Genomic DNA, 15,414 nt, shown 5'->3' on the forward strand with positions numbered 1-15,414 from the left:
ACGAATGGGTTGTAAAGTTTATCTGTGTTCTGAGAGAAGCTTGCCTGTATGGAAAGAGCCAGCTCTGGACCAAGGGCAGCTCACTTTTACAGGAAAATTTCCTTATGCTGTGCCTACAGTTGTCACTGTGAGAATAAAGGTAGCTAATGCCATGCCAGGGAATACAAAAGAAGCTTTAACATGTATGGGGACGTTCTTCCCCAGTGCAGAAGTTCTCCAGTTTTAATACTGCACTGGCTGGTGTTGCAAGTTCCCATCCTGTTGGTGGAGTGGCATCTTTGTGCATGAGGTGTTGCACATCCCCAGGTTCTACAGCCATGGGGCTGAGGGAGATGGGTGGAAATGAAGCTCTAAGAATGAATCAGAGTGCGATATTACCTTTCTGGGTGCCAATGGAGACTGAAGCCTTCATTCAGTATATGTGTTCTCACCAACTTGGTTAGGCAGAGTTGTTGGTGTGTTTCCTAGGGGCAATGCATAATTTGCTCATTGATACACTGCCCTATTTAGACAAATTAGACCTTTTAAACATCAGTCCTATTAATTAGTTTTGACTGTATTGCATTAATCGCAGAAGGGGTAGCAATGTTTTAATTATAGAGAATGGTTTCCTAATTTGAGGAAAACAATCAACACATGGTTTCCAGTGAGAGTTTATCTCTGTCTTCAAACATGGTTCTTAAGGCATTACCGTAATCTTGTGGTGGCAGTAATTATGTCTGTTACCAGGTGGGAACGAGTCATAAAAAGGTGCAAAATTAGCACCAGGGAGCACAATCTTGGTTTTGTACATTTCATGAGGATGGGGTGCCAGTGTGGCTGTGTCCCAGGCTGGTAGGGGTGGTGGATGCAGATAGGCTGGCTGAGTGAAGCAGGGCTGTCCCCTCCTCCCGTTCGTTAGAAATGTGACAGAGCAAATCACTTAATCGCTTCAGTAAGAGTTGGGGCTTTAAATACCTGAAGTCATTTGGGCTCAGTTCCCACAGCTTCGCTGCCTGCCCAGACAATGCTGCGGTGTTCTAGGATTGGGAGAAGTCTCTGCTTCAGCCCCTGGCAGGAGCTGTGAAATCCACACCTGTAGGTACTGTAAGGAAGCGCAGTGCTAGCAGGGTAATGGAGCGCTTCCATCTTTGCTGGAGAAACTAGGCATCTCAAACATGCTGAGTGGTTTTGAGGCTGAGTACAGTTTTGGCTGCAGTCAAGCTGCTACCGCCTTCGGCCAGCTTCAGACCAGCTCCATTTGGGCAGCTCAGCTGGGAAGGTCCTGCTGCCTGGGCAGGCTCCTGTGCAAATGGGCATGTTGCAGAATGCTTGCCTTCCCTGGGAAGCGGTCTGCGGGGCACATAGCAATGTGTTCATTTGTTGCAGCCCAGACAGAGGTGGTGATCCCTTTACTGCCCTGCACATGTCCTGAAACCGTCTTAATGTACCGTATCATGGCACTGTAGAAAGTCAAATCTCTTTTTAGCCTGTCTTCCTAAGGAGGCTTATGTGATCGTGCTGTTTATATCTTCATCCCTCCCTTGGGGACCTTTTGAACCTGTGGGCCAGGATCAGACAAATACATCAGCAGAAGGTGTTGATGATAGTGCTGGCCATGCTGCAGGGACCACGTGGGCACAGCCACAGATCTGCTTGGCTGGAGCCTGCTCTGCTGCACACAGCGACTAGGGACTAGCAGAGGGCTCATCACAGCAGCAATGGAAAGGCTTTCTACAGCATTGTGAAAATGGGCAACAATCAGAAGAAATGGGGAAGTTGCATTCTAAATATTTGCATGGTGTATGTCCAGAGAACACAAAAATTACAAGGATCTCAATAATGAATGTTGTTTTTCAAGACTCCGTACCTTGGGAAGGTGGGATGGAAAATCTCTAATTTCTGTTATTTACAAATATTCTCCAGCGAATTTGACATTAGAGAAAATATAGAATGAAGCTGAACCCACAGGTTCAGGCACAGGGAAGTTGATTGAAGCTGTGTGCATGTATATCTACTAGACGTGCATTGATGTGTACATGTGCCTGTGTGTGTCTGTATACACAGGCATGTGCTGTGCAGAAGTGTATTTCAAGACGTGCTTGTGCTCGTCATTGTCTTCATTCTTGAGCCTGAGAGCAAGTGAGAGGAGAAATCTCACGTGGAGCTTCCTCCTGGGGGGAGGCAGGTATGTTTGGGGTAACTTGGCAGCTGAACAAGGCCTGGCTGAGATTCTAAACCTGGGAGCTCATTCAGGCCTTGTGCCTCTTTCCTAGGGATACAGAAGTGATCCCCGCAATCTCGCCTGACTGAGGAAAGCAAAACCACACCCTCTGGGTTATATCTCATGAGTAAAACACTCGTCTAAACTGAAGTCTCTCAGCAACATCCTCAATAAACTAAATCCCTCCCGGGGAGAAAAAGATAATCATATGAAGAGGCCCAATATCCCCCTGCTGTGCATCTGTCAGTCAGCTGCCCGCAGGGAAAAGCGGCTGTGCCATGATAACCCTGTGCAGAGGAAAGGGGAGCAGATGGGCGGGGGATTAAAGCTGCAGCAGGAAGAGGGGAATTGGGACCGGCAGTGCTGGCAGCCCTGGATGCTGCTGGTTTATGGGGGGTATGGGGAATGGAGCACGACTAGGGGCTGCCTGTCCTGCATGCTTGGTTGCAGTGGGATGTGCATTAGGGACTGGAAAGTGAAAACAGACATCTGATCTGCTTCACATAAGAGCTCCCGCTCCTCTCCTGTGACTAGGGTGGACATCACTCCTGCATCCATGCTCCAGGGGCTGGCACACACCTCTCACTAGTGCTCAGCCCCAATATGCCTTTCCCACTCTTCAGCTTTGCCTTGCAATCTCAGTCTCGGCTCCACCAAGCCCCTTCTTGCCCATCCTGCACCTCCTCATCTCCTGGAGGGTCAGTAGCTCCTCGAGGAGATAAGGAGACAGATGTGTGCTGACAGAAGCTCTCCCTCTTACTTAGAGGACATGATGTACCGCCTCTATTGTAGCCACAAGAAACAGCTCTCATATTGCTGTTCCACATTAATTAGGAAGAAGTAGGAAAATTTGGAAGTACAATCTGTTGTGGCAGGTCCCAGGTGTGCGTGGATGGGAATGAAAAAAGAGTTAAGCAGTAGTTGTGTCTGAATGCCTGATGGAGGCACTCTTCTGGTAACACTGAGAGATTTTAGCATATTAAGGGGGAGGAAAAAAGTAACTTCTTCTGACTTGAGCCATCAGAGACATCAAAGAGCCTTCCTGCAAGCATGGCTGAGTTTTGTGATTTGGGTCTGGGATGCAGGCAGGTGATGGTCAGCAGTTACTGCCTGCCTGCTGAACAGATGCACAGGCTTAGCCAGCATGGACAGTAATACAGACTTCCAAAATTTTTCACTTAGCTGTGATTATTCTTTGAGATGCATGGATTACAGTAAGGAGCACATGGGACATTTCCATGCCTGTTTGTCATGACCAGCATGCATGGCTGAGGGAAATGGCAAGCAGAAGGTGCACCCCCTGGTACAGACTTGTTTGGGTGACGTGCAGAGGTGTCAGTATGTATATGAATGTCTGATGGCACACCTCCTGCTGTGGGGCACTGCTAGTGAGATCTGCTGTAAATGTTTTGATGACATAGCAACCACAGCATCACTGGTTTGCCTGATTCTGGCACAGTTTTCCTGCTCTCACTGTCCAGAACGCAATTAGTTGTATTTCTGCATAGCTTACACAAACTATTGAAATACCTTGATTAAGAAGTTGTTCATCTTGGCGTAATTTTTACAGCCGTATGAACGCAGATGTCTACTGCTGATAGTTAAACAGATCCACTCGCAGAGTATTTGATGTACTAAACCAGCATATTTGAATTGCTTTCTGTATAAGGCGTGTAGCTGCTTCTCTGCATGGGTTTGTAACAAGAAGGGGTCATCTGTCGGACATCGTAATTTTCAAGATAGAGCAGAAAAGAAAAATCAGTTAGTGTTTATATAGGCAGAGCTGAAAATTTTTGTTGCTGATTTCTAAGGCACAGTTCTGAGCTCACTGCAAACACTGTATTTCTGGTAATTAAAACCACTGCCTTGTCAGGAAGAAGTAAAATATCCTAAAAAAAATAGCATATAATGTCAGCAAAAAGGCAGTGAGCCAAACTCTCGGATGCCTCAACTCTTCTTAATATTTTGTTTGCCTTGGTTTTTGGTTATGTTTTTTTAGGCCTTGGATTCTTAGGGACCTTTCAGGTAACAGTGGCAGTTGCTTCTGTGTACGCCTACAGTGTACTCTGACCAGCTTGATGGTGGTGACCTGCCGTTGCAGTGATCTGCAGGGCCGTGTGTGTGGCTCATCCAGGTGTCACTGGGAATGAAGACTGCTGAAAATACTCTCCTGCAATGTCCTTTTTGTATGTGTGTATGTGTGTGTGATTTATACAAGCACTTTATTGAATCCTTTCGTTCCTGAATGTTTTCACCTTTCCTGCACCAACTCTGCAGTCTTCATGAAACTTAATGGGAAAAAAAAATCCTAAATGTAGATGTTTTTCTGCTTGGAAAATCTTTGAAGCTAAAATTTACCCTGCCTTGATTTTCCTGCAGTTTTCCTGGTTGACTTTGCTCATGGAGATGAGTCTTCCAACTGTTCATTTTCCTGCTGGCACGTGTGCCAGATTTTGGTACTTGAATAACTGAATTATTCACTCTAGGAGTTTCTGGACTGGCTTTCTCATTATTCTCATGTGGTTTATTATTTTTGGCCTATTAACTCTGATAGGTGTTAAATTTAATTATAAGAAATTGAACTTGAGTATTTAACCTTAATTAAGGCACTGAGTCTCCATTCCTCAAATTACTTGAGAAAGTATTACAGTATTTCCTTTCTGTATAACCTACATTAAGGAGTGTCAGCTGAACACTGAAAAAGAAAGGGAGGGCTCGTTGCTTTCCTGAAGTGCATGTTAGTGCAGCCTGGTGTCACTGGTGGACATGCTGCAGTGGAAGGAGTGCTGCACCTATGGGCTGCCCCACACACCTGCTGTGTGACCCACATTTGGGCACGTGGGCAGCCCTGCTCCATCTTAAACACTGGCAGTGCTGTGCCGTAATAAAAGCCTGCAAATGGGATTTCTTATTTGAAAAATAGCCTTCCCGGTTCGGGATTTTGGGGTCTACTTATTGTCTCATTCAAATCATCTCATGCCAAGTGTGTGGGAGAGATGTTTTCCTTGAGTGTGGCTTAAGTTTCAGCTGGAGTGTATGGGCTCTCTAAACCAGTATTTTAAAGTTATAGTCCATCTTATTTTATCCAAGAGCGATGGGTTTCTTTTCAAAGGATTGAGCAGTTAGGGTATGCAGATTTTCATCTTTTTTATTTAATTTATATACCTTTCTATGTGGCACATCATAGACAAGTTCTTATGAGGTACCACAAGTCTTTAGTAATATAATTTAATTACTTGGAGTGAACGATCCATCTTTACTGAGTGGAACATGTGACAGTTACTCTGCCTTGGTGAAAGGAAAAATTAAGAAGTGAATAAAACTACAGGGCTTTTGGGGAGTTGGGGTCCCTCAGCTCGGTAGTTGGGCAGAAGGGAGATTCTGGAGGTGGCTGTGGTGGGGACTCTCACACTGACAGCTCTCAGGGATGGGCCGTCCTCCCACAGTTCTGTGGCTGTGAATTTTTAGGATGCTCTGAAGCAGGTTTATCCATGGCTGTGTGTGCCACAAGCTTTCTCAATTCTATTTCTTGTATCAATTCCTCTGTTTATTGTGCTAGATGTTTCCCAAGTGCTTTCTCCAACGCTTGTGTAACATTCACTGTTTTTCTTATGTTAAAGCATCCAAAGGAAACAAATACGAAAATTAAGTAGAGCATTTTGTACCTACGATAGAGTTCCTCCCTTAGTGTGATTAAGCCTGATATTAATCTGGTCTAAATCTTGAGTTTGCCTCCCATGTCACCCGGCAAACTGCTGCTTCCCACCACCCCATATGATCACATTGAACTTAATTAGCATGTGGGGAATGTGCTAGAGAGCTTTGCATTGTCCAAGTTAAAGTGAAGCACAAACATGTGGAATTTCTCCCTAAAGTAACACATTGCTTCTAAGGAAATGAGAAAGTGATGTAAAATGCATGGCTGGTTGGTTCTCCAGTTGAGTAAGAAGTGGTTTCTGAAGGACATGAATTATGCAGTAAGTCATTTTTAATATTAGTTTCACTGATGCTTTTTAAAGTGGCTGTGGCATTCTGAAAATATTCTGAATGCAGCCATAGCAATGGCATTCTGAAAATATGTCACATAGTCAAAATTTATGACAAGAGTTACCCCCCCCAAAAAGACACTTACCTTCTTGAGTAAACCAGTGGCAAATTAAGCAACTTCTTGCCTTGGAGAAAAAAGTCAAACCTTGGTCCTGTGAGCTTTGGTACTTGCATTGCTTTAAGCATAGGGTTAGTCTTATGGGTAAGATCAGGGTGTAAACCCCCTCAGCCTCAGACCTGAGCTGTATCTCTGAATTTGTGACCTCCCTGTGCAATGCTGATATGAGGAGAGGTGGATTCAGAGGTCTGAAATGAAATCCAGACTCTGAGGGAGATGTAGACAAATCACCATGCAATTAGATGGCATTTATCCAGATCTTTTCCCCGCTCTGCAGTGTTTGTGTAGGAGGTGAGTCCCCCCGGGAAGGACTGCACCGCATGTGCAGCAGATGCAGCTCTTGGCCAGTCACATTAGCTAAGTAAATTTTGTAATGACTGGGATGGGTTTGGCTCTTTGACATTAACTAAACTAAGCTCCTCAGAAGAGATGAATCAGCATAATTCCTTGGTGTTGCTGAGGTTGTTGGTGCTAAGAGATATGGTTTGTAAATGTATTTAAAAAAAATCCTATGTGATGCCAGCAAATAACCAAGCAAAAGGTATTCTGGGCCAAATTTAGCAGTTATTTGAGCTTCAGTGATGTGCAAAAGCCTTGTGTCAGCTGAAAATCTTTTCCCTGTCTGCACAAGCAGTCTTGTTGCCCAGTGTTCTGAGTTTTTCCCTGTCCGTAGAAATTCCATTGCTCACTGAGTTGATTGTTGCTGCTCAGTTGAGTTGTCCGTGTAACTCAGGTGAGCTCCTGGCGGCTGCTGGGAGGCTGAGGTATAAGCAGTGGGGCCTCATCCTGCAGGGTGCAGGAGTCAGTATTGGTTTGATGATGGAGCTAGAGTCATGAATCTTGCATTGGCCAATGGTGTAGGGCCATGTTGGGTTTGATGCTGCCAGAACCAGAGACGCATCTCCTCTCTGTTAACTTTGGTGAGTATGAAGTGTGCTTCTCTGTTCTGGGATCTTGAGCAGAAAGCCTGGAAGGATGGCCATCTTTCTTGGCAGAGGTGCAAGGAGAAGCTTGAGTTGTGCTGCCAAAGGATGGCTAGCCTAAGTCTCAGCCTCAGTTTCTGTGGGTATTTCAGTGTTGAAAGGAGATACATAGACATCAATACTGTGATGATGTTAAGCAAATTCCTTCTGAAGGTCCTCTTCTGAATCTATGCTTTGGATAATACCCTGAAGAGATCTGGACCTGCTTCTCCCACCCTAGCTGAGCTGTGTAACCATGCAGCCTCTTGACATGGGAAGATTGTCATCACCCTTTTCCTTCCTCAGTAGTTTTTATAAATAAATAAAGCCTGCATTTTTGAACAGCTAAATCTGTGTGCTGAATTCAACCCAAGGCCATAAGTAACTTCAGATCCTCCAGAGCTGTATTTATGACAGGTACACTATTTCTGTTTTCATCAGACATGTGACTGATATTCCTGTTGGTCTCTCTTGGCTTCTTTTCCATAACTGTTTTCTGATTGTTACCAACAGGAGTTCTTTCTGGCTGGGCTGAGTGCTTGCCCTCACAGGAGACGTTTCTTCAGCCTGCAGCAGTGGTGAGCTCCGACACACGCTGGTCCCGTGGTTTTCAGTGCTGTGGGATGAGACCTCCTGGTCAGCTCAGCCCCAAGGTGGGTCCCTGCTCAGCTATTCCTTCGTGATTTCCCCAGGGCCTTTGTCATGTATTTCTCCTTGTTTGCCATGTCTGTCCTTGCTCACAGCGTACCCTCCTGCATATCCAGATCAGCCATGGGTTTCTGGATGTCAGCTGCCGTAAGTGGCGTTTCTGTTTTGAAAGGGAAGGTATTTAGTGGCAAGGAAAACATTTACTGGTGGAGAGTTCTAGCATCTGCAGTCTCTGCTTGGGTTTCTGGTAACAATTTCAATATCTTTGCCATAATAATATTAATTTAAACAGGTACTGTTGAGTGAAGGACAGTTATAGAGTGTTGGATTTTGTTTGCCTAATATTCACTTCAGGCTGCCAGTGAGAGTCATTCTGCTGATATTTATGGTATTACAACTGAGCGACTCCTTTTAAATCAACAGCAGTAACACAATGTGAAATGAGAGCAGCGTTTGGTCTGGCACCCAGCACAGCTCCCGACGGTTTGCTCTGATGCTGTAGGTGGTTGCAGTGTTTTTTCCACTCTTGCAGAGATTCCTGCACAGCTGCTCTCCCCGGCAGCCTGAATTATGCCCTGGGATTTATGGAGCTGAACAAATGATTGTAGAAAAGCTATACACTTCATTACGCTTGGGCCAGTTTTCCCAAGCCAGAAGGCAAATCCTCTCTTCTCTACCTGTGCTCTGTTTGTGCAGCTGTTGTGCATCCTCGTTGATGGTCTGAAAGTTGCAAGTGATGGAATGATTCAGGGAGCCCAATTCTCCGTTGGGAGTTGAGCTTAATAGAGGTCTAGATCTTGCTGCATTTTCTCACTGGATGTGACCTTGCAGGGGAATGCAGCACTGTGTTGGGGACCAAATCCAACTGAGCATGTAGAAACAAGCTCAGTTCCCGTTAGAGAATTTCAGGATGTCCAGGAGCAGAATGGTTCTCTAACATTATGGTTAAAGTCATTTTTAATTGCTTCTCTTATATCTGTATGAATGATCAGAACTCAGAGTAATGAGAATTAACACCACTGCCATAAAATTAAGATATGACTCAGAACTGAACCTTTGGCTCTTTTGTTCAGTTCCCAAGAGGGAAAGGAGACTTGTACCTGCAGTTTGGCTGGGAAAATAATGGATTTAATCACACAAAGCAGCCAAAGCAGGTTAGTGGCAAATGTGTGCAGTTTTTTCTCCTCAAAATAAAAACTGGTAAAAATTTCTGTAACTTCTTTCAAATTTGCTCAGTGTTTGGTCTCAAAACACATTTCAGGAAGGAAGCAGAATACTTAGTTTCATCTCCATTAGCAGCTTTGGTAGCCTGGGAACTGAGCTGGTGCTATTTGGATTAATGAAGCGTGCAAATTAAAAGTTTTGTCTAATCCTTCCACTATATCAGGTGTAACTGAAGTCCAAACTGGTTGTTCATCAACAGTAGGTTTGCACAGATGTTGCCATGTGTGGCACAAGTTAGCCCACAGGAACTTTTCTGGTGGTGACAAATGAACCAGAAGAGACTAGATCAGCCTTTCTGATCCCAGCTTGAGTTTTTATCACTCTGTGTTAAGAAATACAGATTTCCATATTGAAACTGGGCACATGGTGTACTGCAAGTTTGCTGTTTCCATGGAGACAGCTATGGAAGCACATATTTCCTTTGAAGAAGGGAAAAGTATGGAACAAAGAACATGTACTCCAAATGGGTAGAAGTTCTTTACCAAACCCAGGCAGAAAGTGAGCCTCCTTTGGCTGTTCCTGTGTAAATGAATTTCCTGTAAACCAAACATGTTTGCATAAAGTCACAGATCACCCACATGTGCTGTGACTTCTGAAGGTTTGTGGATGGAGGTGGGGCATTACTGATCTCAGAAAGACTTGCTTCAGTGGATGAGGGAGAGTGGTAAAAAGGGCTGAGCCTGTAGAGGTTTTATGAATTCATGAAACCCTCCTGTTGGGGGAAAGGAACTGCAGAGGCTTTGTGTGAATATATTTAGTTCTAAGTGATTAGAGTGTTGGGAGAAGCATTTTGGGGCAGACCCAGCAAAGCAGACCTGCAGCAGGCACCATGTCATGCAGGGTTAATTTTTCTACTGTCATTTCATCCTGTGTAAAATGAGGCTGAAAAAGTACTCCTTAAATCCCTGTAAGAGCTGCTCCATTGGCCTTCCCCATTGAAGCTGGATCAAATCAAAATTACTTGATTGATTTAGCTCCTTCTCTACTTGCCTATCCTCTGTTACTCAATTTTCTATTACATCTGTGCCCTGTGGTCCAGCCTCCACCTCCTCACATTGATATCTGTGCTGCTCCTGCCTTTCCAGAGAAATCCAGCACAATTTCTACAATTGCTCTGCACTCATGCCTCCCTGCTCATGGTTTCCCTCGTAGATATTCTCTCTTCCTTGCACTCTCACTACAGGCACTTGTGTCAAGGCTGTTTCATAAATGCTAGGAGCTTTTCATCATGCTTTGATGAAATTGTTGTCACAGCAAGTAGAAGTGACTGGATTCTTTTGCTGGTTGTGTGGTGTCACCACCCAAAGGTTGTTCCCCAGTTGCATGGGAAACAGTTGCGCACTGAAAATTTTCTGCATTTTTTTTCCATTTTTTTTGTGCTAGAGTAAAAGAGCTTAGTGCAGATGAGCACTGGAGGAAACTATATATTGACAGTCATGGATATTGCTCTGGTAATGGATAGTGCTGCTCTTCTTGTTTTCTGATTCATCAGGATAGATGGACTTAATAATGAGAAAACTTTGCCATGAAGATCATGTAAAGCACAGAGCGGATGAAACATGGAGTGAACAGGAAAGGCGTCAGTGGAAGCAGATGGGCAGCACAGCATGTGGTTTGCCTGGCATTTGTTGTTTTGCCATAGGAGGCTCAGAATTGAGTTACAGTGGGACTAAGAAGTGGAAAAACACTGAGACCCATAAATATTCAAAAGAGCAGAAGAAACAAATGTATTGACCTAAATGACCATTGGTGACTCAAAAGCTTAAAGGCAATGTATTTAAATCGTAATTGTGCATTAACAGCAGGAAGGCGTGTGGACAGAATGGGGCTGTGAGGATGGAAAGGGCAAGCTGCTAATTTCAGGAGCAAAATACAAAATAATGGAAATAATTTCGTTGCTGGTCCACCTTCTTCTCCTCTGCCACAGAGACCCTTGACAAACCAGACTTGTAGGTTGGTGTCTTGAATTCTGCCAAAACCAACTTCAGTGCTGCTACCCTTCTCTGAGCAGGGTTTTTCATTAGGCTAACTTTGTCAACAGTTCAGTTTGAATCATCACCATGTGATTCATCCTTATGAATTGCAGACAGATTGCAATTTTTGCTTTTGTTTTTCCCAGCTGAAAGCAAGCTGACCTGCAGGTTTTTGCTTTGTTGCATCCGTAGGGAAATTTTGCTGTGTTGGCCCACCATCATTTTTCCCTCATTCTGTATTTTTTAAATAAACAGTAGAGATTACCTTGACTGAAAGACTGAACTGACCTCTTTCAAACAAATCTCTTCCTGGAGAAGCTTGAATAAAAACCTCACTTTTATTCCTGCAATTTAATAGATCATTTTACAGATGAGATATGACCAAAGTACTACGACTGATTAAGTCTTTATGTCTTAGACTTTTGAAAACTGTTTCTCAGATAGAAAAGGTACAATGGCTATTCTGAAACCTAATCTTTATTTTAGGCATCTAGAGATTTCTTCTATATTTGGTTTTGACTTTATTCTGTGTCCTTGTAACCATAATTTGTATATATTTATATTTCCAACCTAGCTCCTGCAGTGCCTAAGTTTGCTTCCCTGCATCTGTGTTGCTTTGCTCTGTATTTCTTCATGTTTTTGCATGCTTGCAGGGAGCTTATAAACAGGAGGGGATCAATGTTTTATAAAAACAGATAGTGATGGGAAAAGAGGGAATGGCTTTAAACTAAAAGAGGGGAGATTTAGGTTAGATGTTAGGCAGAAATTCTTTACTCAGAGGGCGGTGAGGCCCTGGCACTGCTGCCCAAAGCTGTGGGTGCCCCATGCAGGTGCTCCAGGCCAGGTTGGGTGCTCCAGCTCAGGCCCTGGGCAGCCTCAGCTAGTGGAGTGCCACCCTCCCCACAGCTGTATGTTGGAACTCAGTGGGATCTTTGAGGTCCCATCCAACCCAAGCCATTTGTGTGACGTCAAGGAAAATCCTTTATATTTGCTACCATGGAAAGTTATTCTGCTGGAGATGGTTCTTCGTATTCATTTTATTTCGCAGCAAACATTGAGAGTCAAAAATGTAGAGGAGGGTAACTTAACTATTGGTAACCTGGGGTGACAGTGAGCACAAGGTTGGAGATGAAGGTGAGTTTGAGATGAAGTCTGAGAGAATTTGGAAGATGATTCTGTATAAATAGGTGATTGAGCAATACAGCAGGTGAGATAGGTGGAAGCTGACAGAAGCGGTCATTTGAGAAGAAGCCTGGCTGCAACATGGGCATGGCAAAACAGAGAGCTCCAGAAAACAAGAAGTGTAGAAGTGCTGCAGGTGTACCTGGCTTGCTTAGAGAGGGAAAATGGTGGAGAAAGATTCTACTAAATTCTTATGCACTCTTCAGATTTTAAGATTGCCTTTAACCAGAATGAAGAAAGAATAGTTTCTCCTCCCCCCGATCTGCAGTTTTCTTGCACTGATTATTACCAGGTGTGGAAGCATTTGACTCTGCATGTGTGATAGATGCCAGGAGCACTAGAAAGCTGTCTTTGGTGGGGGAGAAGAGGGTAGAAGAAAATCTTTTCTTATATTTCCTGGGGCAGAGTTCAGTGGAGCATTTCAGATGCTTGCTTTCTGATTATTGCTGTTCTACTTGCCTTTACCTTTGAATTAGGAAACTCTGTTAGTAAGCGGATGGTTTTGCATGTTAGTGTGATTGATTCAGCCCCATGGGAATGTACTGTTCGCTATTAGAAAGCAGAAAAAAAATGCATAAATTGGTAATTAAACTAAAATTAGACTTAACTTACAAATGTTGACTCTGAGATTTTCCAAGTCAGAAATTTCTGTCATTCTTTTTTCTTTCTGCGAAATGCAAACTGCTGGATTCAGAGCAAATAATGTGCATCTTTACGAAACATCAATACTCAAACTCTTCATGAAGGGGCATGGTTTAAGAGGCTTTGATTTCATTGAAACAGGAGGGAGTGCCACTAGAGGGGGGGAAGCAGGTATTGGTATTTTGAACTGCTGCAGTTGTTTTTACCACTGCTTTTTCCCAGCTCATTTCATTCTGACTGCAGACTCAGCATCTACTGAGGCATGGTGTGGTAGTTGGGTCGGCTGGTTTCAGAGCAGATCTGAAGCATGGAGAAACATATCTAGTGTGTTGATTTGGCCAAAGGATGGTTAATATTCATTTGTACATCACCATCACCAAAAGACAGTGCCAGGAGCTTCTGTTTAAACCTGCAGTGTTATAGAAAACAGCATGTCATTACCTTAATCTTTTTATTCTGTTACTTAGCCATTACTCTTTCAAAAGTTTAGGCACTTTGGTTTCTGTGCAGGACCTCGTCTGGCCTGTGTTACAAAGACAGGGAATATGAAGTAAGCTTTCTCAAATAAAATCAACCACATGTCCTCTCACCTCTGCGTTTGCATTGGCTGTCACCATTTGGGGTTATTTTTCCTGTACTGCTAAGACAGAAGTAAATAGAGAAGAGAGTGGCTCTTTCTGAGATCAGAGTCTTTTTCCACTGAAGCCAACAACAGTGGTTTTGAGGTTCAGGTGATAAGACAGAAAATGAAAAGAGCAATGAGACAGCTTTATACCAGGCCACAGTTAAGTGGGTTGTGCAGATGACTTTCAGAGAGGTACAGAACCCAGAGCAGCGTGTACTCAGCTGTGCTCCATCAGGTATGCAAGGGCCTTAGTAATTCTGATTGTGACACTTACCATGGTGTTTGAAGGTATTGGAAATTTTGGGAGTTTGCTTTTAGTTTTGATGTTCCCTCCCTGTAACTCACACAAATAAGCATTTTCTTAATTTCTGTATAGAATATCTAGTTTCATAATTGGCGTTTAAGTGAATCAGTATACTGAATCAGCTGTTTGTTCAGATGGCACTAAGGGTAGTGTAGATACACTTGGCAGCTCTATTGCAGGTGCAGCTTTTTCAGGCTGAGCCCCTACTAAAGAGAGAGAAGTTCACGTGGAATTTGCACTGATTTATTCATACCACATCTCACATGTGGGTGAGCTGAGCCTCTAGCTTTTGTGGTGTCTTGAGCATTGGTTATTTTCAAGGATAGGCCACAAGTAAGAAACACAGGGAGTTGAGATTATCTTATTTCCAGTTAAAACATCCAGCCTAAACATGGTGGTTATAATGGCAGAGTTCATTACTTTCAAAGTGCTACAGAGGACTTACTGGAAAAGGTATTATACAGCCCATGATGTTTTGCATAATCATTTTAAAAGCCACCCAGAACTTCTTCCTGCGTTTATCCCAAAGAAGCTGAAAATAACTTAGAAAAGCATGCTGTCAGTAGCACTGAACTCAGGGCTGCACAGTGCACGCTGTTAAGCAAGTTAGGGTGGTGAACAGAGTGCAACCAAAGGCTGAGTCAGGCTGTGTTGAGCTGGAATTTTTTACGCTAATGAATGCTGATGAGCTGAGAGGGACGGGCACATAGCAGAGCCGGGGCCAAGCTGTGCTGTGTATGGTGCATGGAGGTGCCACCAGGGAAGGTCCCTGCTGTGCCAGTACTGTCCACCCAAGGGCAAGGAGAGGGGCTGCCTTCTTCAGTGCTTCTCATGTTTGTTGTCTGGGGCTATTTTTTCAAGTCTGAGTGTTTTATGAGCGTGGTTGGAGTGACAGAAGCACGCCTCTAGCTCTTCCTTAGGAGCTGCAGTGGCACAGCATCTCCTGCAGCTCCATGCAAAGGTGCTACGTGGTGCTGGTCTCCAGTTCATGGGGCTGTTGGGGATCATTTGAATATGCAAAGTTATCTGAAGGGGAAATTGTGCAGGAGCAGGGATAGCTTCAGTGCTGGAGCAGTTCTCAATGGAGAACTTTGAAACAAGCAGGTGTGCATATGTGCTCACACACAAATAATGCTGTGGGGGATCAAGGGAATAGTATCGTTTGAAACAAGTGATATGGATGGTGTATCAAGATTCTGCTAACTAGAGAAGTAGAAAGCAGTAAAAATAAATGTTGCCTTGTAAAGGATCTTTGGAAACAAGACTCAAAATTTGAGGATTATAGCAGTTCTGCTGAGGAGGGACCCGGGCCCCAAGCAGAGAGCTGCCTTCTTTGGAGGAGTATTGCTGAGCACCTGGCTGACCTGCTCTCCATAACATCTGGCAGCTGCCTATCCTCTTCTTGGTGCTTTGGCAACCCCATCTGGAGTCAGCAAATGCAGCAGGAAGGGCTGTCGCATTCGGTAAGCTTCAGAGTACAATAGGG

At 44.0% G+C, this 15,414-nt stretch overlaps 1 protein-coding gene across 1 annotated transcript in view; it reads left to right on the plus strand.

Annotated features, from left to right (window-relative positions):
* PAK5 (p21 (RAC1) activated kinase 5) overlaps window positions 1-15,414 on the plus strand; it is a gene marked incomplete at its 3' end in the record, with an annotated part of 162,944 nt that overhangs the window by 95,217 nt on the left and 52,313 nt on the right. The window contains exon 2 of the mRNA XM_079532699.1: window positions 7,844-7,983. Coding sequence (XP_079388825.1) covers window positions 7,954-7,983 — 30 coding nt within the window. The 5' untranslated portion in view covers window positions 7,844-7,953. The remainder of the gene's footprint in view (window positions 1-7,843; window positions 7,984-15,414) is intronic.

This window comes from Tetrao urogallus (assembly GCF_951394365.1).
Source record: "Tetrao urogallus genome assembly, chromosome: 2".
Classification (NCBI taxonomy): Eukaryota; Metazoa; Chordata; class Aves; order Galliformes; family Phasianidae; genus Tetrao; species Tetrao urogallus.